This window comes from Drosophila suzukii, chromosome X (genome assembly GCF_043229965.1).
Source record: "Drosophila suzukii chromosome X, CBGP_Dsuzu_IsoJpt1.0, whole genome shotgun sequence".
Taxonomy (NCBI): Eukaryota; Metazoa; Arthropoda; class Insecta; order Diptera; family Drosophilidae; genus Drosophila; species Drosophila suzukii.
Window position 1 is genome coordinate 20,399,771 of NC_092084.1, and position 24,303 is coordinate 20,424,073.

Sequence of the window (24,303 nt, forward strand, 5' to 3'; positions counted from 1 at the left end):
TTACTTTAGCGACTTGGTAAGCTAAGCTAATCAATCCCTTCCGAATCAGGGTATTATCGCTTCGTTGCAGCTGGGTCTTTGACTTTTGGGTCTACAGAGGTGTTTGTTGCTGTTGCTGTTGTTGCTGCTGCTGCTGCTGTGGCTGCTGTAATGCGCACACATCAATCAAAATTGATTAAATTTAATACATACATATGTATGTGCCATGTAACACGGTCCGCAAAAAGTAAAGACAGACGATACTAAGTAGGCATTGTCGGAGCGTGTTGGCATCTTGGCAGCTCCATCTGCGGCATCCAAAGCTAGAAGCTGGCAAAATGGGGAAACTGGCAACAGGCAACCAGCAACCAGCAACACCAGTAACTAGCAATCAGCAACCAGCAACTAGCAACACCAACCAGCAACTAGCAACCACTAACCGGCGACCACAAGCGAAACCGCCCAGAGTCGGGCAAGGCAATCCAATCCAATCCGAAACCCAAATCGAACAGCACATTATGATAATAATGGAAATGCCAGCGACGCGGCTATCCAGTTACGCCAGTGCACAACAGCAACAATACCGAATATACATATGTACAACACACTTGGGTACAAGTCTGTTGGTATATATACATATGTACATACATATGTATCTCCGGCCATATATACGAACTGAAATTTCTTTATAACATTTGACGTCATTTGCAAATGTTGACGCCGTCGCCGCGAGGCGATAACGAAGCAACAACAGCAACAACAGCAACACCGGCCGAAAGCAACACCAACAGCAACATGAGCAACACGAGCAACAGCAACATCAACATCAACAACAGCAACAACCTTGTGGTTCTGCTGTCTGGAGAACTTTGGTACTCCCCATATCAATAGATCTTAGTCTGTAACGTTCCACTTAGCGGTTGCCTACTATATATATTTGGCTTATCTAATTCCGATTCAAGTCAAGGGTTGGCATTGCAAGGGCTTGAGTACTAAGTGCATGTAAGTAGGACAAGGGTTTCGCCTATAGGTATCAGCTCTTCCAGAACATTCACAGGTCCCATAGATTTAGTGGAAAACGTTGTTTCTATCACTTCATTGAAAGGTATTTTTCTTTGGGTTAATAATTTATGATAATTATCTGGGTATCAGATTATCAAGTAAATGCAAAAGTTCTTATCGGAAAGGTTATCTCATCGAATTAAAGTTTGTGTTAGACTATTTAGAATGCTGATTGCTTGGATTCAAATGTTTTTAATATATTAAGACAGTTTAAAGTTCTACGGTAATTTTATATTTGTCTATGAAGAGCTCCAAGTATTGAAGTACTAAGATCTTCCAGTTAAGGGCTCTACTTACTGATGTTAGACTAAATACTTAAGAGATCTAAGTCTAACTACAGTTATGGAAAGGCTTCAAAAATAAGTTTATGTCGAGGGCTATCTAGCTTTATATAAGTCTTTAAACGTTAACTCTTTTACTAATATATAATGATATATATGTTTTATAAAAACATTTTTACTGATTATAATCGATGTATGCTTTAACTATTTTATAGCTCAAACTTCTTCATATAATTTTGACCGTATACCTACTCTTCTTTATTTGTTTTTTTTTATTAATAGATCCGCCATAAACTACGTATGTGTGATATTTCATTATTGAGTGCTACTTTCTACTGGTGTATATTAATAGCATTTAATAAATACCCAAATGATCTACAATTCAGATAGCTACCAAAGTTGGAAAGCTTAATCCTTATAGATCCTTTCAATTAGTGCATTCCACATTTTTTGATATATCTAAAATATTCCATTCCTTCTCTTATCTTGTTATATCATTTCAATATATTTCCATCTAGCTGGGCTTGGTATCGGATTGCGATCCATCCTTAAGTACAAATTTGCTCGTTATCTAATAAAAACAATTGTACAATCTTCGATGCCGTCAACACCAGCAAAAACAACAAAAACCCAGAGACCGACGTCGACGATAACGACTCGATATATCGCGCTATGTACTGTGCATATATGTAGATACATTAGATCGTGTGCTTGGGTGTGTGTAGTGGGGGGTACGTAATGCCTGCAATCGCCACCCCCACTTGGCTGCCATCCCCCGGAGGCCCCTTATTCCCCGCATTCCCCGCATTCCACGCTCAAATTAACAGCACCACCCACACTCAAAAATGGACACTACGCGCTTAATGCGCCCCATTCACATTCGCATAACAATTTCTCTCAGTATTTCTTCACTTTTTTTTTAACTACCAAAAGCTTAAAATTAATAAAGTAAACAATTTGTTGTCAACCTCCCTCTCCGCTCTTAATCACCTCTGTGCTGTTTCCCTTTCTCTGAGTGTGAGTCTCTGTTTCTCTTCTTCTATTCATACACTGTAAATTGTTTTGGAAGCTTTTTAAATTTTAATTTAAATGTATTTTTTTAAATTGGAAGAAGTTAATTACGATAAAGAGTAGAGAAAATACTTTTAAATTTTTTAATTGGAACTGTTGTTAAAAAGTTTCGAAGATAAGATATCTTTAAGATCTAACATTAAAAAAAGCTGATCTCTCAGTCAGGAAATTAAGTTGACTCATTTTAAACGATTAATTAAATGGATTATTGGAATAGTTATGAATTCGTATTAAAAGGATCTGATTGAATAAAAAAGTATTTTTTCAGTTTTTTATTTTGAATGCTATAAAAGTATTTCGATATTATACTATCAGCATATGGGAGAAATGAAAAAAGGTATTTATCTTATAGCTATCAGGCTGGAAGTTATCACAAATCCATATAAGATGGTAATAATATAAGATATTCAGAAGTAAATAGAATATTTTTACAATATTTCAGAATTATCTTAATAAGTGGTTCAAAACAAATCAAAAACTGCACTTTAAAATGAATCCATTCGTTTTACTAAGTGGTTCTGCCCAATTAAATTTTATAATCGGTTTTTTGAGAGTGATAGCTATACAATCTATAAAATTTGGCATTTTTAATGTACCTTCTAATGGCAACCCAAAATTATACTCTTGATTTTTTTTCCAGTGTGCCATTGACGCACAGAATGGATTTTGGTTTTGGTTTTAGGATTCGGTTTTGGATTCGGATGCGGTTTTGGGCCTCGAAATGTGAGTGGGGCTGTGAATGTGGGTGGTTGGGCGGATGTTATTGAAACGATCAAGCACCAATTAAGGCGGCGGGGGAGGGGTGATTTAGTTCCATTTTCGGCTACTTAATGAGCTTCAATTGCCGAATTCGCTGTTCGTACGCAAATGAACACGATTGGTGAAGGTGCTGTTGCTCTTCAATTATATAATATATATAATTTTTTGGGTTGGGGATGTTGGGTGGGTGGGTGGTTGTTGCTTCCAAATTGCGTAGCACTCAATTTTGGACGGGGTTTATTTGGGCGGGGTGTCTGGCGGTAAGGGGAGGGCGTTCCCATTGACGTCGTCGTTTATATAGTGTGTAAATGTTTACATAAACCTGAATACTCGAATTTTCGGTTCAAAAGTCAGTTCGCTATTTCAGTCATCTAGTATAAGAGTTCTGTCTTCCGTCTCCCTCTCACGCCCTCTCCCCTCTCTTTCGCTCCGACTCTTGCTGTCTCTGTCTCACTCTTCTCTTTGGGGGCTTTTTGGCGCGTGCTTCAATTAACACACTTTACAACGACAGCAGCAACACGAAACAGCAGCAACATCAACAGCAGCAACACATTGCAGATTCCCCAACTTGCCACTTGATTCTTTTGAATTGTTTAATTAACTTACAAATAAAAAACACAGTAAAAAAAGAACACACGCAGACTCAAGTAATTTATTTTGATTAAAAATGAAGACGCCAGAAAGTATTTAATTCATTGTTATTTCGATTTTATGTTTGCATATCCTTCAAAACAATATTTATTGTACATATATTGCGAGTTTATTAGTTATATATATTGTTGCTTTTAAACGATTTGAGATTTTAACTTTTATTTTGAAAAAAGCCTTTTAAAATATTGATCATTTTATTGAAAACAGTAAGTAAACACTTGGAACTCAAATACGGAAATGATGTATTCGTAAAAAATAAAAGACTATATTTTAAGAATTACTGCTTAGCAATTACTTGTTATTTTTTATTTAATTATAATTTTTAAATCTGATTGCTATTGGGCTTAAAATAATGTTTATAAATATTAAAAAGATACAGGATTGTTCTAATTACAAAAAAAAAAAACACGCAATATAGCAGTTAGCGTTCAATTAAGAATGATTATAATTCTTGCGCAATCATTTGTGCTATCTTCTTTTAGATTTTATATACTATTATAGGCATAGGGTATTCACAGTTACATGTAAGTATTTTAAAATAATTTTAATCAAAGAAATTGAAACGATTCTAATGAAATAACGAACTTATTTCAAGAAACATTAGTTTGAAAGCGTAGATCCTTTAGATTTTAGTTCTAAAATAAAAAGTTTAAAGAACACATACACTTTTCAGCAATTAACTGTTGATTAAGAACAATTATAAATTTGGTGTAATTTTTCCAGCTTTCTTCCTGTTGCCCTTTTGTTTAATAAAAAGTGAAAATACATAATACGAAAACCACACGCACATGCCAATCAAAATAAATTTATTTAAAAAAAAAAAACTGGCAAAAAATTATAATAAATTTTGGAATACGGCTCTGGTTAAATGTGCGGCTGCTGGTTTGTGTTGTGTTGCTGTTGCTGTTGCTGTTTATTATTAATTATTAAATTTTTTTTGTTTTTTGGTGGGCCGTTTGACGCGGTCTCTGGCATTGGCTTGACACACAGAGAGGGGCGCTCAGAGCCGCGGTGAAAACACAAACATATAGATATATATATATATATACATATAGAGGCGGCGAGAGATATGTGGAAGCACACGCGGAAAGTCGGCGATACGATACGGGCAATAGCACAGCCAATAGCAATAACAATAACAATGACAAAAACCCAGAGACGAGACCCCGAGCCAGCCGCACGCGATCGCAGCAAAAGCTCAACTGGTCGACTCTGCTCTAAAAAACGGAACCCAAACGAGCCCAACCGAACCGAACTCGCTGAGAGCTCCGCGGGCGATGAGCAGCAGCAGCAGCAGCAGCAGCAGCAGCAACAGCACGGCAGCAACAGCACGGCAGCAACAGCACAGCAGCAACAGCAACACGGGAGCAACACAGCAGCAACAGCAACATCAGCTCTCTGAGACGGGAGTCCTACCAAAAATCAAATCAAAATGCATTTCCAAATCCAAAAACTCAGACTGATAACGCAGATTTGGGGGTGTCACACACACAGAAAAAAATAGTAGTCCACTAATAACAACTTTCAAAAACTATCAAGGGGTATACATTTTAGTTGTTCATATCATCTGCATTGGGAAACAGAAATTCGAGTTCAAGTGGCATCCCTTCCAAAAAATACATCTTTATAATATTTGAAAATCCAATAAAATATTTTTAATCAAAAAAAAAGAATAGCTCATACTGATAAAAAAAACAACTATGAAGAGGTATACATTTTAGTTTTTCATATCATCTGCCTTTGACAAAAAAAATTTGAGTTCAAGTGGCAACCCTGAATAAAGAAACCATCTTTATAATATTTGAAAATCAATTCAAATATTTTAAAACCCTAAAAAACTTCCCCTTAGCTTTAATTTCCAACTGATATAGTCTAAATTTCATGTCAAAACTTGATTATATTATAAAATTAGTTTAATTTGAAAGTATGATTATCAGTTATTAAAACTCCAGAATGAGGGGATTTTTTCTGGGTGTACCCAGACACAAAATTATCACCTGGAAGAGAGAGAGGGGTCCCAACCCGGGGAACAAAGCTCATTAGTTGGCCTAGACTCACCCGCAATGACGTAGTTAAATGATCAAGGCCACCAAGCCGTGACGTCAATGATAACAAGATCCTACATTTGCGGAAAATGCCATTACGATATGGTCATAGCTCCTTGATATTGATCAAGGAAAAAACCATAAGACCTTATGGATTATGATTACGAGATTAAGAATTTAAAGGTTTAGTTTATAAGCCGAAATAGTATATCATTGAGGTATTTAGTAAAATGTATAGTTTGCACAACTTGTGTTTTGTATTTCTTTTCTACGAAAACTTGTAAACACCACCCTATATAGTGTTTTACCCAATAATGTCTGGTCATTGTTAGACACGAATAATTGCATATCATTGTTTATTCGTGGGAACATGGGAAGTTGGCTTTGTAAACCAGCGAACATGAGCTTAAATGTAAATAAATAAAATTGGGCAGTGCGAAAGATGTACAAAAAATTAAGATTCATTGAGAAAAATCCACAGCAGAGCAATAAAAGAGAAAAAAAAACTTTCTTAAGATCGTCAACAAGATCCTTATTAAATATGAGTCACAAATCACTTTCACCAGGAGAAAGTTTAGGGCCATTAAATACGAAAAATATTTATAAATTGCATAAGCAATAGGGATCTCCAGTCGGAGGAATCTTTTTCGCTAAGCTTCCTGGGAAGAAGAGTGTTTCGTAAGATTGCTCTCTTCCGAATCTTCCGAAATCTCTCAAGGCCTCCGCCCACTCCCCAGCCTCCCCCCCCCCCCCTCCATTTCGCTTATCAGTTGAACGATCTCATTTTCACACGATCCACGCTTTACGCATGAGCGGCTTCTCCCCGTCCCGCTCACTCTGTCTCATGCGCTATCTCCGTCTCAGATGCCAGTGACGTCAATGGGATGGAAGTGGAGCTTTCCGGCTGGACCGGTCCAAAAGTCCAAGCTAGCGCTGTGGTTTTTGCCAGAAAATGGCTGTCAAGAAACCAGCTTTTTTACGTTCTAATAAAAAGCTATACTATGGTACATCCGGACTTCTTTTAACATATTTCTTTAAATTCAATTTTCAAACCCAAAGTACCATACATCCCATCCAAAATTTGTATCATCTCAGTTGGTAATGCAGTTGTACTGATGAATTGTCTTCTTAACTTAATATATAATGGGTATTTAAACAGTTTTAGCTATTTTCCTTGCATATGATGATTTGTAGCCAGTAATTTCTGGCAACACTAATCGAAACCCCATACCCGGTAAAGAGCTTAATTATAGCAGAGACAACATCCCAAGGTAAAGCTTTTCATGGGGGCCTATAGTAAGCTTAATAACTTTCGTGGGGATCACAATTAGTTTAAAACGTTAGTTTAAACTTAGATCTCGGAATTATTATAAATACCTCTTATTTCTGATATTTTTGGCTCCTACAAAATTTATATATCTTATATTATAATATCATTTACTACAATATAAACATCTTATTTCGGATATTTTAGACAATTACAAAATCTATATATTTCCTATTATTATATTATTTACTTAAATTTTTAGAGCAGCACAAGTTTACAAAATTAAATCGACCAATTTTTTCCAGAGAACAAAGTTTTGATATCCTGATAAGTTCGTCTTAATTCATAAAATGTTGTGCATGGTAAAGTTTAAAAAAAGTTTCTATAAATGCACGCATACAAATCCAAACTTTTTTTTTTACCCAACTAACATTTTGTATAAACTAAATATATTTACCATATTACCAAATCTATGAAGCTTGGGAAGAACAGAGCTTAATCAATAAAATAGTACAGTTTTTCACAACATTAAACATCTGTATAAAATCGAACCGTGACTAGGGTCTTGTTATTTTGGTCAAAGCTGCATCTTTAGTTAAAAGCAATAACATTAGTTTCGGTATATTGACTACTTTTGACCAAAATTGTAGTACCCATTTCAAAATTGTAAGTCATATTTTTTCGATTAGGGAGTTCTGAGTTTGATGCTATTTGATTAGATAATGGGTGTATTTTAAAAGGAAACCTTAAAGTACACTGTAAGAAATCCCCCCTACTTATGGTATAACCATGATGAATTACCTTCTTCTTGGCCGCCTCGGCGGCACTGATCACGTAGAGATCGACGATGCCCAGGAGGCAGTCATCGCAGCGGCAGACGTCCTCGCCGAAGGCCAGCGAGCCCAGGCTGCTGGTGGAGTCCAGGGAATCGGTGCGCCTTAGCCGACTGACCACGCCCATTCCCAGGCCCAAGCCCAATCCCAAGGTCAGGGGCATGGGCATGGGCAGCTGCAGACCCATGCCCATACCCATTCCCCCAATTCCCGGCGGGTTGGGCGATGTGGGCGAGGGCGTGGCCGAACCGGAAGCGGTAGGAGAGGCGGGGGCAGCGGCAGCGGAGGGAGCTCCGCCCGCAGCGGCGGCCGCCTCAATCTTGCGGGCCAGCAGCTGCTCCATGAGCGTCCGCGGCCGCGAAGAGGAGGGGAACAGAGCCATGTCCGCCAGGCGATTGCCACCCACAACGGCCGCGGCTCCTGCTCCTGCTTCCGCTCCGCCCCCCGCTCCCTCTGCCGCTCCGCCTGGTCCTCCTTCGTCCACCTCCGCTGGCGCCAAGTTCTTTGCCTAAGTCTTTTGTTTGCCCGTTCGATAAACGCTATGTTTCTTATTCCGATCGAGATTCCGGCAATCTCTTTTAGCTAAGCACAAGTTGAAACATACCTGCAAGATAAAAATAAAGAGTTTTAGAAAGTTATAAAAACTATATTTATGAGAGAAAAAGTAATTATAACTATAAAGAATTAAAGAAATCATATAAATCGTAGAAATTCTAATGGAGAATTGCCATCTGTATTGAAAAAATATACCAAAGGATTATACGTAAAGTCATTTTTTAAACATTCATTTTCCCGCGATCCTTGACTGTTTGGAAATTTTTTTTATAAATTGAATTAAGGATAAAATTAATGATGATTATGATAAAAAAAAATGTTATAGAAAATAGGATTGTTAAAAATGATTTTACGTATAAGTGGCCGTCTAGTCTATTTTAAACTAAAATTTTTGGTATAAACTGGTTAAAACGTTCCAAAACCGTTGTATTTATAAGTTCAAAATTGTATTCAAAAGATTTCATTGCTTAAAGTAGTAAAAGTACAAACGTCTTTCAAAAATGTTTAATATCAGTGAACATAGTTCCTAAAAAATACTCCACTCTATATGTTTCTCCCCTCCCAAAAAGGAAATTTTTCAATAAATCAACCTAATCTGTTATGGTTGACATTTAAAATTTCATTATTGAACTCCACAGCCCAAAGATCTCGAAACACACTTATCATCTCATGACTTCTTTGGACAAGCTATAATTTATGGACCACAAGAGATAACTTTAATTGATCAACCATTAGAAATAATTCGTAGACGCCCAAATATGCATTTTTACGTCCCACTATAGTTTATAAAATTTAAATTAATGACTTCCATCTATCTCAGCTGTCTAGCCCTGTATAAATATTATATGCATAACTTAAAAGTTCGTGGAGATCACTTAAATTAATCATTTCAATCTATTTCTTTAGGGGACTTCCATTCAATTTATGACTTTACCAATAATTTCTTTAACTTCTATAGAAAATAAGTTGCCTATTTATTAATGTTTATCTCCCCTTGGCAATTTCACAATCTAAATCTACGATTTTTGAACTGTATCAATATTGTATGAGGTATCTTATAAATGCGGCAAATTAGATTAGCCAACGCAATCTTTTGCGACCGACATGGCCGGTATCAATATGGAATATGGAGTATTGAATTCCGTCACACGATCTCCGCACCCAGGCCAATCTTATCTCCCCGTGGCTTCTTTGGACATTCGAAATTCAACAATTTATGGACCACAATTTGTTGTGTGTCGGCGCTTATCTGAATGGATCAATGGATGGAGAAGTGGAGTGGTGGGCTATACGATATTATATCCGCAGCCAAATGGATAAAGACTCAGAGGGATCTGGGGTTGGGGCGTTAGAAGTGGCATTCGCTTAATCGCCGAGCTGATAAAAGTTTCTTGTTAATTAACATGAAAGTGCAGCAGACACGGCAGAGATTTTTTTCTTTTTCCTTCAAAACGGAAAATTGAAACCCGTCGGTCTGCAAAAATGGGGGGGGGGGAGGGGGGTAGTGGTGATTTAAACTGGCTCGGGCTCCTTAGCCAGTTTTCAAGTCGTCATCGGCATCATATCGCCGCATTTATGCGCACATAAAAGTTAAATAATAGATCCAAAAGATACTTTTGCAGAGCCCGAGCGACTCCAACTCCAACTCCAACTCCAGATCCAACTGCAGCAACTCCAATTGCAGCGCCGACCAGTTGTTGTTAGCCAAATGATTTATAAGCGGCTCTGGTATTTGTTGTTGCCTCGCTTTTTGGCCGTTGTTATACCCTGACCATAAATCCGAAATGGGTAGTACAATTTAATAGCCAGGCCGACGTAGATCATCTAGCCCAATAAATTTAGTAAGTCCATAATTGAGCAGGCAGACACAACCCGGGAAAAAGGTGACCCTTAAATGGTGGGAACACTAGGATTAAACGACTTTGATTTTAAATAAGATCTTATTACCTCTAACATTAAGATTAAAAGCTAATAATTTTGTTTACCAAGCATGCTTTATTTTTTTGATGCTTAGTCTCAGATCTCAAACCTATCAATAACATTAAAATGGAATATTTTATTTTCAACTAAGAAATGTTTATCAATTTTCATTTGTATTATATATTCGCAAGCATGTTTTTCTTTGATGCTTAGTTTTAGGATGAACAACTAAATAATTTAAATATTTTAGTAAACCTACTCCAAAGCCAAAGAGTTTTCGGATAGATGTACCCCCAAAAATATTATAAAAAATATTATATTACACCAATTTGGTAAACTTTATTAACAAACAATTCTCATATAATATCTAGATAATATCATAAAGCTATATTAACTGATAAAAGAACACACCTAGGCAAAAAAAAGGGAATGTCTGGGGCTGGTAGGCCCAAAAAAGGGTTGAGAATAACTAATAACTTTGTAAAAAATTATTTCATTTAATTTTTAAAATATTAAATACCTTAAAATTTATATTTATAATCAAATCACATGATAAACAACTTTTTAATTGAATAAAATGAGAAGAAAAGGCTGATATCAATGCCAATAAAATGGTATATCATCGTATACCATGCTCAATAGAGCACACCCAGTTCGGGTTGTTTGGACTTATAGCCCCCTCTCCATTTCCCCGACATTTCCCCCCGCCAGCCAGCCAACCAACCATTGGCTTCGCTTTAGTTTTTCCAGCTTTTCCAGCCACTCCCCCTCCTCGGGGTTTTTCCCCGGCTCGTTTGTGTTTGTGTTGTATTGCTTAAGCCAACTGTCTTGTACTTTTATGGGCGCTCGTCTTATCAATAATTTATGTCAGATTATACCGTTATGTCACAATAAATTAAAGTTGGCAACTTATTTTCCAGACTCCACACTCGGTTTGTATTTGGCTTTTAAATTTTTTATTATGGCCAAATCTGTCAGTTTAGTGGCACATTTGGAAAAGTGCTTGCTCCCTGTGCCCCCAACCCAACCCTCCCCCCCCCCCCCCTTTCTTTATCGATTTACTGGCTGATCCAGTTGAGATCGGCGGGACATCTTTGGGATACCACTATATATATCTGTGGGATATATGTATCTATATTCCACCGTTGGCGTGCGGTGGCAAATTTCACTGTCACGCCTCGTTTTCAATTAACTTGTTGGCGGTCCGCCGCAGTGGCCATAAATCAAATGAGTGCGCCTAGGTAGCAAGTAGAGCCCCATCCCAAATCCCCCCCCCCCCCCCCCCCCCCTCTAAAAATAAAAATAAAAATAAATACGGCTGCTCCTTTGGCCCGCTTTGATTTATGAAGATCGCTTCATTTGGCTGCCGCTAGCCGATTGCATGTCAAAGTTTATCGACTTCTGATTAATGTTGCCTTTGTCGGCGCCTCACAGAGGCCTCACTGTAGGCTGGTGTCCATAAAAGCCAAAAGGCAACTGCAACTGCAACTGCCACTACTGTTTATGGTAGTTGCATGGCATGTCTGCAGTGGTCAGGCCCCTAGGGTCAGTTTATAAGATATATATCTATAGTATCTGGCAGATGGATAAACCTGCTGCACACACACACACGCTGAAAAAACCCACTCACTGCTCACTGGGAATCCTCCACCTCCGCGGAAAAAAACACTCACAAATAAATATATAAAAAACGAAACACCGCCACGCAAAGTAAATAATAATAAAAAAAAAAAAAAGAGCCGAACAAAAATTGTTTTTCACGAGGTTTGGCTATTTCATTTTTTTCTTTTTTTTTTTTTGGTGGGATCGTATCGTATCGGTGGTTAGACTATATATGTTGTCGTATCGGAACGGCTTGGAGCGGCGGCGATCGACCGCTTGTTGACTTTGGAACGGCACTCGGGCAACTGAGGCATCGCCGTTACAGCGGCAACAAGCAAAGCTCCCCAACTAACAACCGATTGCTGCCGCAAACGAAGTTGAAAACCGAAGTGATCGCCGTGGAAACGATCGTGTGTTTATGTGGGGGATCGTTGGGGGGGGGGACTGAATCCATGGGAGAACTGTCCTTAATCCTGGCCACTTCATATCCCCAGAAGACCTAATCGCCACATAAATCAGGCGGCGACACAGCGAGAACATGATGGAATAATGACGCTGATTGAAACATGCAAAAACCCAGGATACAGAAACCCTCGCTCAGTCACCGGTGCCAATTCCTTTGGTGCACTCAGAAAAAATATTCAAACTGAATTGCATAGTATTTTACAGAACCCAAAAGAAATTGGGGTTACTTAAGGACACTTAAGAACCGTTTATAATAACTTTCAAGCAACTTTGTTTTTTTAGGTATATCTCATTAGGATTTTCCATGCTATAAACATTGTATTTAACAAACGAAAATATTGGGTCTGTCTAAAATAATCTTTAATCATACATGATCTTTAAAAAACGAAATTAAAAATTTTTTTTTAAAAATTGAGAGATATTAAATTTTTTTTAAGCGAAAATATAAAAAATATTTAGATGTTAGACATAAAAGAAAAAATGCGTTGAGAATTTGAAATGTCATAATGAAATAACAGAAATATCTTTATTAATTGGGGGTGCCACACAAATCACAAAGGTTTCAAGTGTCATTTGTAGGTGTCTAAGAATATGCAACATTATATTTTGACCTCAAACGATCCATGAATTTATTTAGAAAGTCCACTATGCTTTGTTCACTGCATACTTTTAGGCACCTTAAATGACATTAAAGAGTGATTTCAAGTATCCCCGTAATATTTTTTGAAGCCCCTATATTTTCTTAATGAGAATTAAGCAAGTAACAATAAAATTAACTTTTAATTCGAACATAAAAATTGAAGATAAATCTATGTTTATATTTTATTAGTTAATCGCTTTCGATTATCAATAGTTAGGCTCAACATAAAAGTCCCCATATAATTATAGACCACAGCCTAGTTTTTTCACCGTGTATGGCCCAACTCAGAGTCTTTGGCTGAAAAGCCCAAGGCGGACTCCTTGTCGCCGATCCTCTGACAAGGCGACTAATTGCGGCGGCAAATTGCCGCTGGCATTTGATTTGCATAATGCAAATTGCCGGCGTCTCTAATCGGTAGCTCTCCATCTTCGCCGCCCTGCGATACATATGTATATATATGTATGTAGGCATGGTTAGCCCCTCTTCCCCAAAACTTTGGGGACCGGGGTCCAAGAACTTGGCTTTATGACGAGCGCGGCTGTCACAATATTTATGTGCTATTAATTGACCACTTGACGTCCGCCCCCTGCCAGCCACGCCCCCCAAATGGGGGCATACTAAGTGTTTTATGGAGTCGCACTGATGGCTTGAAGCGATAAGCAGGCAGCTCAATGTGGCTGTGGATATTGAGACAGAGTACCAATTCCAATTCCAATTTCAATCCCAATCCGAATCCCAAACCCTAACTACGACTCATAGGCTGTCATATGGTCTCGAGTGGATATGGAGTGGAAAGGCCGCAAAGATGCAAAGATACATACGGAATGAGGCAGGGTCTTGGAATGGGAATGGTTCGGTATCGCAAATTGGTTGGAAAATTAAGTGTTCTTTTATCACGACCACGGACGGAAAAGTGTATCATAAAATATGATATATCTGGAGAATGACATCCTATACCATATTTACTATGCTATACTTTACTGAATTTGTATTTGTTTACTTTGTACTGATACTATCATGGCAATAAGAAAAACAGATATTTTAAGTACTCATTATACCTCTGCTTAATATCATGTGATAATATCATAGTTCCAAGTTTACATTAATATAAATTGAACGTTAATAATAGATTATTTTTAAATGATACTATATACCAGTTTGACCAAAATGAAAAGTAGTTTGTTAGTATTACAACCGTGTTTTCCCTGTGTAGCCATAATCATACTTGGAGCCTCATCCCCTCCCTTCTTCGATCAAATAGACCTATCCAATTTCTTTATCTGTTCTCCTGTTATCTCCACTGTGACCATCTAATATTAGAAGACGATATCTATTGCCTTGTACAAGTGCTCTTGTTTTGCCTTATCGGCAATTGCCAGAACATGTTAGCATTTAGGGAGCGTCTTTGGGGGCCTTACTGTACTAGAAGATTCGGTAATGAATTTGGAATAGACCTTCATATATTTGCTAATTATTTTATTGCCTCGTCAAATCACTGAAATGCCATGGAAAAGTACAATATATCTATTTTTGGCACTGTTTTATGATTTCCTACCTACCCATGCGCCGATTTCATTTATTTCCCCCAAAAGTTTTATCTTTTGTAGAATTTGGAGATAGATACCATACAAAATAAACATTCTTTTGACTTTCCCAGTTTTATAATTTTCCTTAAAAGGTAATTGATATGATATATTATCTGAGTACACAGCATTGTTTTTTTTCCGTTTGTTGATGTGAAAGAAAATCGGTTACAGCTGGTTTGGTAAATGTTTTGTTAGCTCTATCTGATTTTGTATAATTTTATTTCCAAGTGTTAGTCCGCTCGCAGTTAATTTACTGCAGCTGCAATTAACTGGAATCGAATAAAGCAAATATTTTTGGTTTGTTTTGGCGATTACGCCCCTTTGGAAACCAGGAAATTCTGGTTATGGCCGAGCCAATTCAGTTAAGAACTAAGAAAAGCTGTAAACGGAAACCCGGCTGTGGAGTGTAAATCAAAACCCACATCCCACATGTATGTTGCATGTCGCATGTTGCTGGTGGCGCGTGTGTTTCGGGTGCCATCGCTCTGGGACATGCGACACAACAACATAACCTTTAAGGGGTCCGAAAAGGGGCAAGAAGGGGTTAAGAGGGGGCAGGAACTGCCTGCACTTACAGGAATGACAAATATGCTGGCACGCAAGCTACATTGCACAGAAAAAAGTATTCTAAGAGAAATATATCACTACCACTTTCAAATATTTGTTTGCCATTAATAAAATGTTGATCTCAAAATCTCTAATGATTTTGAAACTCTCACTGATTGCCCAAAAATATGCTTCTTTATACAATTATAACTATGGTCACACTACATTTTAGTATAAATTTTAGTATTAAATTGGTTACGTTAAGTACTGCGTATCTTTAAACAAAAATTCATTTGAGATTGAGGTATATTTGGCTTCTCAAAAATCAGATCTCCTCAAAAATGAAAATTAGTCAAGGATTTCTTTCTGTGTAGATTTCTGGTCCCACAAGAGCGACGACTCGTATTCAATTCAGTGGAAATTGCAAACGCGAAACAAACAAAACCAGCCATGGAATCGGGGAACCAGCTGAAAAACAAAACAAAAATTGAAACCAACAAACAACTTCGACAAGAGCAAATGACGCAAATTGCGCACACTCGAGAATCGAAACCAACTCCGAAGGGTCTCCGATCTGGGTTTGGGACTGGACCTTGGATGGCACTACAAAACAGCTTCTTGAGTTCACTCAAAACTGTTTTTCAAGATACACTGGGTAAACACGAGACTTAACTTCTGTCAAATGTCTCCTCACTTTAAAAAAAGGTAAAGAGAATGTCTAGTTTAACGATTCATAAAATGAACCTTTTTCCAAAGCTAAACTTATCGAAAATCGCAATTTATTATACATTTTGACAAGATAAAGTCATCGATTTTATTATTTACCCAACGGTTTGGACCTTTTCTAGTTAATCGATCATTCAGTGTCAAATCTGACTTTAATTACCGATTGTTTCGATTGCCGGCACACTAATTGATAAAAACAGATAGCTATGAAATGACTAACTTTAATAATCGATTACTTCGATACGCAAAACAGTCGACAGCAACACATGACCCCATAAATTTATAAAACTCTAACCGATAACTAAAACGATAATATACTTACTTACTTAAAATTCTACTCGATTAATAAAACAAGTCCTGTTGGCACAGTTTTGGGGTAATAAAAGAGATTTAAAAGGATGCTAACTTCAATTGCCGATCATTTCGATAGCCAACACCTAATTCGATAACAACGTTTAGTTTTACATAAAATAAACAAACCTATAACATGATGACTATTTTGCGTAAAGATAATAGGTCCTCAAAGTATAATAATCAACAGAAACCTTAAAATTGTATATCAGATAAACCAATAGACAATGACTAATTGCTATAATGATTAATGTTTCTTTAAGTTCGATAGACTTTTGATTATTCAACGATTTAATTTGGTTTAATGGAATAAATAAAAGTTCGGTAAAACCACGAGTTTAAATTGATATTTTAGGGTATCCCAAGCCGGTTTTTAGTTCCAGCGGTTATTCTCTGCAGCTTCCGGGGGGTACGAAAAGGGCTGGGTGGCAGGGGGGCGTTGGGGGAGGAATGGGTGGAGGGGGGCTTGCGGCAATATAATTTACTTGCGACGATCTTCGCCGCGATCGCTGATGGGCGACAGCTGCTGACGTCAACGGAAGTTGTCGCTTGAGCGAAGGTCAACGGATTGTACCAAAAAGTACTCCCAGATCCCACTTACAACATGGTATGGGGGTTGCGAATGGGGGTGAGATACCAGAGGAGAGATCTCGCCGCTAAATCGATTTCTCACACAATTAGTGGGCGTCATAATTCCCATTTCCATTTCAATTCCTCTGACGAATTCCCCCCGATTACCCCGACTTTATACCCGTCGCTGTCGCCGATGTGTTGATTAGATATGACGCTGGGAATGGGTCTGGGTCTGGGTCTGGAAATGGGAATGGGACTGGGACTGGGTCTGGGACGGGCTGATCAGACTGTGACGGATGTGCACGACCCGCAGAGACCATAAAGGCTATTAAAAAAAAAAAAGAATATAATAAAATAGCACCACACGATCCAATCATAATGGTAAATGCCGTTGGACGTCAGTCACTGATCAGCTACGCTTCTCTCCAAAAGGGTGCTATCAAAACTAGTGTTTACCACATGAATAGCCATTTTTATGATATCTCGAAAATCCTAAAATGGTGTAAACCTTACACAGGAGTACTAACTGATCCAGTTAATAACTGAACAAAACCAATGAGGACCAAGCCAAACCGCTTTTTCCTGCTTATAACAGATGTGTTAAATAAAGCCACACGTGCCTAATTAAATAGTTGCGAATTTAGGCTAAAACTGGATTATATTCTATCCAAAACTAATATATTTTCATAGAACACCATTTAGGAAACTAATTTATTATAGGATTCTATCTATATAGACAGTTTAAATTAAATTGGCTTAAATGCGTGTACTTTGTACTTTATTGTTTATATTATTTATCAGTGTATGATTAAGAATTCCCCATATTGACAATATCTTATAAAAGTATAAAATATAAATCAAATTGTCTTAAAAATTGTTAAATTGCATTCTTATCAAATACAATAAATGAGCTCATCAATCGTGGAAAAGTTTCTGTCTACTTTATCTTATATAAATATAATCATAATAAGTAAATCACAGAGAAGACCTATTTATTTAAATGGAGTGCCATTAATAAAAAAATATAACAATTACCTTTTCTACACAAGCATTTTTTAAGGATGTATAAATATTTTTAATAATGGTAATTTTTTTTCCAATTATATATACATGAAATATGTTTATTTAAAAGGAGTGTCAATGATAAAAAAGTATAACAATTATTTTTTCTACACAACCTTTTTTTTTACGATGAATAAATAATTTTAATAATGGTTATTTCTTTGCAATTGTTGTAATAAAGTTTTATCAATATTTTTCCAAGTGTATCCAAGATGCTTATTTCGTAAGGAAGTTTCTTCAGATTTAGTTTATATTGAAAGGCTGATAAATAATGTACTCTTATGCATCCCATATCTGCGTCATATTTCCTGTTTATTATGATACAATTTGTATCAATATTTTGCGGTCCATAAAGAAGATATTCCCGCCCATGAAGAGAATCTGTCGCTGACTTTGCACTTCAGAGCTGATATTATTAATGATCATGACTCGGCTGAAGAGCAGGGAGTAGATCGGATCGGGGGGATAAACAAAGGGGCCCCAGTGACGTCACAGCGACGTCAGCGGACCAAATGGCGATATTGTCGGTGACTTTGGGGCACCCACACAGGGGCTTTATCTTTAAGTAAGCAAAAGGCATTTTCTATGAAGCCCACGCCGCAGTGTCCACAGAGCCCACAATAACAAAACAATGCGAAGACAGCCTCGGGGCCTTCAGTCCTCAGTTCCCATCTCAATGGAAAAAAAAACAGAAAACCCCATCCATTCCATAAATGGAATGCGAAGAATAACTAAACAAGATCGTCTCTCGGGGCCTATACCCCCCCCCCCCCTTTTTTTGGGGTGAAACCATAATGACAACTGTGATAAGGCGCGGTGACAGGCGGTCGTCGGCTGAGTAGGATACCAGGAAATAAGGGGTCCAAGAATGCCAAACACTGGAGATATCGGGCGAAACTAACAGACGCCCAGCATCATGTGGCTCATGATATATGTATAGTATGTATGGCTGATAATGCCCCGACTTCTACGACTCCAAATATGAATGAAACTTGAGGTCGTTACGAGAAAGTACCAGGAATCGAGGAAAATGGAAAAACCCGTTGAAATATGCCCCAGTAATTGGAATTTCATAGCTATACTTGAAGAAAATAAACCCAATTTGGGATTATAAAATATAAAATCAAAAAAATAATAATACATAGTAAGCTTTTTGATATATTCCGCATTTGGCAAGGGCATATTCACGAGCACATCTAAAACAAATCAAAGGAAATTCTCATAACAAATAGAGGCAAAGACGGAAGTTGAATAAGAATCGTATTCAAATGGGTATGGAACTTGTAATGACATGCTAATAAAATTGGAGTTTATCTTACAAAGCACTGGAGGCTGAATAAGAAGTGTATGCAAATGGTGCTGAAACTGAAAACAAAATGTAGTATAAACTGGGTCAGCAATTAAATGATCCAAGCTAGGATTTGATATATGAGATGAAAATGTATCCTAACATAAAAATAAATATAATCCTATAATGCTGACACCCAAGACGTAATTTAATGTGAAATAGCACTACCAAGCTTGCAGAAATTACTCCATCTCAGAGGCATTTTATCAAGAGTGGTAATCGTAAACATGGAGTAATCCCCTCCGGATCGAGGGCTCGTGTGTCATATAGACATATATACATATATACGGGTCTTAGTGGGAACGGTGACGTATGCGCGATATCGCCAAAGATCGCTTATCGCTCATTACCCAGGAAAATAAATATATCCGTAAGACAGAGGGTTATACAATTGACTTAGTCTGACGGCTGGGATCATCACAGATATAACAACCTATATGGTATATGGTTTTAAGCACACTCCACCCTCGTGGGTTAAAAAAAATAAAAGAAGAACGGGCCATTTCTGGGATCCCTCCGATTATTGCTTTTGTGGCTCGTCGGCGACGAGGGCATATACATATACTATATAAAAATGCCAGAGAGATAAACCCGCTTGATAAGCGCGTAACATTATTAACCAAACACGCACACACACACACACACACACACAGCTCAGACAACACACATATCCATATCTTTTGCCCATATATGTATGTACTTATAGTACATATAGGCGACGACATATCCAGGTGGATGGCTTTATTATCGTTATCACGACTCCGAAAATTCGGTTTCTAATACTTTTATTTGCTTTACAAACTTTCTGCCGTCTGTTGACAACAACAAAAAGAAATAATCACAAAAAAGATGCCATTATATAAAGGTAAATATGTGCTGGCTTATATATGTACATAATATATATCTATAATACAATATACAGTTAAATAAGATAAGCTTTTTTTCGTCGCTGTCGCTGCCGTTGCTTTGTGGTTGTTCCAGTTCTAGATAAAAAAAGGAATGAGAACGATCCGACCCGAGGTTTTCGTATTTTGGTTGATATATGTATGTATGTATTTATTTTTTTATCAAGGCACCCCTTATTTTTTTCAACATCAGCACCACCATATCGTTCTCATTCCATTCATACACGCGCAAAAAAAAAAACACAGAATAATAATAATAATAATTGCAAACGGAAAGCGGAGAATACAAAAAAGACTTCTCCGAGCAACAGAACCTCATATTTTGTGATAAGATAAAAATCAAATTAATTAACAGCCTTTTAAGCAAACGCATACACTCGCACAAATTCCTGCATATACACGGTGAGAAAACGGCACGCTGATAAAGGGGATTACCAATCTTCAGCTGTATATCTTAAAGTAATATCAAAGGAACTCAAGGCTAGAAGATTTGTCTGGAAATTGATCAAAGCAAAATAAGGAATCTTTTCTTCAGCACTTGGTATATTTCCTTCAGAGAAGTAATACAAGGGATTTTCTTTCTGTTTTATATTTAATAGATATATAGTATAAGTCTTATTATAATAGTCTTTTCCTTTTGGTCTTCTTTTTAGTTATAAAGGTCTTGCAGTTAATAAACTAGAATATATGTATAATACTGCTCTAAAACAACATAGATAGGGATTTTCGCACAGTTTCTAAAATAGTTCTGGAACTTAATGGGGATCCCCCTTGAAAGCACCCATTTCTCGCTGTGTATATGCACCAACCTGCTTATCTCTTTCGCTGCCATTCAGACCTGCCCTCATTCACTGCCCTTTTATGCCTTCGAAAGTAACAACAAAAAAAAAAGGTTAACATTAAGATCTACTAGACTGCTCTCCACGTGGAACGTGTCCTCTTGCCACCCGATGCGAAACTAGTCTAGTCTGAGATTTGCCTGATTTGTGACGTCGTTGCGGGCGCCTACCTTCTTGGATCGATCCCGCTGGCGATCGCCAAGCTGCGTGGCGGCCAGGAGCTCGCTGATCTGTCGCTCCCGTTCGCGTTCACGGTCGCGATCCCCCCGCTCGTAATCCTCCTGCTGGAGCAGCTCCTCCTCGTCGCGATCGCGATCTAGATCCTCCACATCGGCATCCTCCTCCTCCTCCTCCTCGTCGCCATCCTCCTCGCCGCTTAGGCTGCTGCTCTGGGTGCTGCTCTTCCTGGCCAGAGCCACTCGGATTCCATTCACGATGCACTCGCCACCGTCTAGGGCGGAAATGGTGGAGCCACAATAGTAGAGGTTGCTGCAACTGCTTGCCGCACTGACATCCGACTGGCCTTCGTCCTTGGCGCATCCCGGCGCCATTCCCGCCGCTCCCACTCCTCCATGTCCTCCATGTCCATGTCCATGGGCTCCGCCATGACCATGTCCCGCTTCCAGGGAGCAGCGCCGCTGGCAACGTGCCCGCTGCAGTCGAAAGTACTCCATCTCCTCCATGCTGATGCCGCAGGCGGTTATGTCATCGGAGTAGTCGCTGACCACCACGGAGGGGGTGCGTACGTAGCGCACTCCCAGGGGCAATCCACTGCCCCCCAGTTCGCTGTAGGAGCTCTGGGTGGATTCGCGTCGCGATCCCGGTGCGGCCACCACCCGCTCCTCCAGCAGAACCTTTGTGGGCACACCCACACTGGAGTTGGCTCCGCCGGTGGGCGATGTCAGGGGTGAATCTGGCAGGGCAGTGGGTTCGGCCAGTGGCAGAAGAGCCGGTCGCAGGGGCAAATCCGTAACGGTTAGAGTGTTTCTCCGCTGAGGTGGTGGTATCATTCCCACATCCATGCAGACATCGTCCACATCCAGACCCAGAGCAGAGTCACTGCTGGCACAGCGTGTGACCTTCAGCTTCCGCTGGCGCGGCGACAAGGTGTTATCCTCATTGTCACTGCTATAGGGACTCAAGCCTCCGCCGGTGACATTGCAACCCTCGTCCGAATTGGATGCAGTGGCTCCGGGCAGCATCTTGGGCTCCCGCTCGTTCAGCTGTTGCTGCTGGACAATCATGGCCTGGAACTGATCGATCAGCTGTTGCACCGGCTTGCCTGGTTCCGTCTTGCAGCTGGGGTAAGTGGTGCGGTAAGCGGTGCTGCCGTAAGTGCTTCTATAAGTGCTTCCGTAAGAAGGGCTTCTGCAGGTGTTACTATCCTCTTCTTTGGTGCCAAAAAAGGCCGCTTTCAATTGAGCCTTGCGAAGGGCCAACTTGTTGGAGAGCTCTTCACATGGATTACTAGCGAAGATCTCGTTTAGTCCAGTTCTCGGTTTCGTCTCCGGTTCCTGGGTGGGTGTTGTCGCTTTAGCTCTGGCTGTGGCACTGGCTATAGCTTTAGTTTTAGCTCCTATCTGCTCCGCTGCTCGCTGATAACTGAACGCCGTTGCCTCTGCCGCCGGCCATTTATTTTCAATTTTAACCGCTCTCGTCGTTTTCGCCCGCGCTGCCGACGCCAGCATAGGCGTCACCGTCGACGGCGGCGTCGTTATCTTTGGCATGACATCGAATTGGAAAGCGGGGGCGTCAGACGTTCGCGAAACCGTTCCCGAACCGTCGCACGCACTCATCTCACATGGATGATAGTTGGATCACGGGCAAGGCGGGGAAGGGGTTTTGGAAGGGATTGGGAAGGGGTTGGGCAGCGGGTGAGGGGAAGGTGTTTGGCAGGCAATGCCAAAAGGAAGCAGTTTTACGTAAGAAAAGAAGGTGATTTAAGGATATAAAGGATAGTGTTAAAGGGAACAGTGAAAAAGAAACATTGACAGGGGCAGAGTTTATAAATAGAATTAGGACACTCGATGAGATAGTTTGGGAAGGAAGGTGAAGAGAGTGGGAGAAGAGTTGATAAAAAAGTTAGTAAATTTGAAAGACTGTGGTGAAAAGGATGTTATCTGAGGGACTTGAAAGAGGTAGAGAGCTGGAAAAAGGGAGGAGTTGGAGATACAAAAAACGTAGAAGTGTGTTTCAGATAAGAACGAGCTAATTTATTAGGAAACAGAGTAAGTGGAAAGAGTGATAGGGGTTAAAGTCAAATAGCTAGTTGAGAGTTAGGGGTAAATGTGATGGAAAACGATTTAAAGCCGAGGTCCCGTAATAACTCGTTGCAAACGCTGGCGTCCGGACAAATTCCACCGGATTTAAAGGTGAAAATGACTGCGGATTCCCCGGCAAACATTCTACGTCCGCACTTTCCGAATGGCACCTGTGCGCTGTCGTCGCAGAACTGAAATCGCTTTCTGCGGCTCTGCAGCTCTGCCCGTTTTCAGAGGGGCGGAGGAGAAGAATCGCGAAGAGCCAGAGGGGTGAAGACGGGGGTGCTACGAAGAATTGTGGAGAAGAATTGTTCGGCGGAGGAGTGGTGTTGGAAGGGGGAGGAAAAGCAGCGAGCAGCTGTTGCGGGCGGGCTTATTATTGTTGATAGTTTTCTTCTATAATTTTTTTTTTTACTTTTTTTTTTTTTTTGGTTGCTTTGCCACTGTTCTCGTAATTCAGAGGTTGGTGCTACGACTGCTACTACTGTGGGGTAATTGTAATTGTGATCTTGAAACGTTGACGCAATGTGCAATGATCCCGCACGTACACACGCACACACCGGTAACTGCTCCAATTGCCGCGCGTAATTGTAAATTGCATTTAAGCACAGAGGCAGACACAGATACGGCACACAGACGCACGCACGCACACCAGCACACACAGTGACAGACTGACAGGCGATGCGACTGAATGCAACAAAGCACAACAGCACCACCACAGGCCCACAGTCACGCAAACACCGACACTAACGCACAATGGGACGAAAAGGTGATTTATCGCCCCGAGTTGAGTCAAAAAAAAAAACAGCTAACTGTGAACTATTCCCAGAAAACAATTAAACAAAAAAATTTTTCTCACGAAATCAGCTTTTATGGCGCTTACGCAAGTAACTGGAACAATTATATTTAAACACTCAACGTTTTTTTCTTTATATTTATTATAGTTTTAAGATCTTATAATTACATCCTCTAAAAA

At 39.3% G+C, this 24,303-nt stretch overlaps 1 protein-coding gene across 5 annotated transcripts in view; it reads right to left on the reverse strand.

Moving 5' to 3' along the window:
* Window positions 1–23,635, reverse strand: part of IP3K2 (Inositol 1,4,5-triphosphate kinase 2) — a 29,863-nt gene extending 6,228 nt beyond the window's left edge. The window contains exons 1-2 of one of the 5 annotated variants that reach the window (XM_036821100.3): window positions 12,054–12,323; window positions 7,917–8,552 (exon numbers count right to left, since the gene is read on the reverse strand). In XM_036821100.3, coding sequence (XP_036676995.2) covers window positions 7,917–8,330 — 414 coding nt within the window. In that variant the 5' untranslated portion in view covers window positions 8,331–8,552; window positions 12,054–12,323. Of the gene's footprint in view, window positions 1–4,852; window positions 5,000–7,916; window positions 8,553–12,053; window positions 12,324–21,236 lie in introns of those variants that run through there. The other 4 variants (XM_065867968.2, XM_017068492.4, XM_017068493.4 and 1 more) reach the window with 4 other exon arrangements.
* Between the last annotated feature and the right edge of the window lie 668 nt (window positions 23,636–24,303).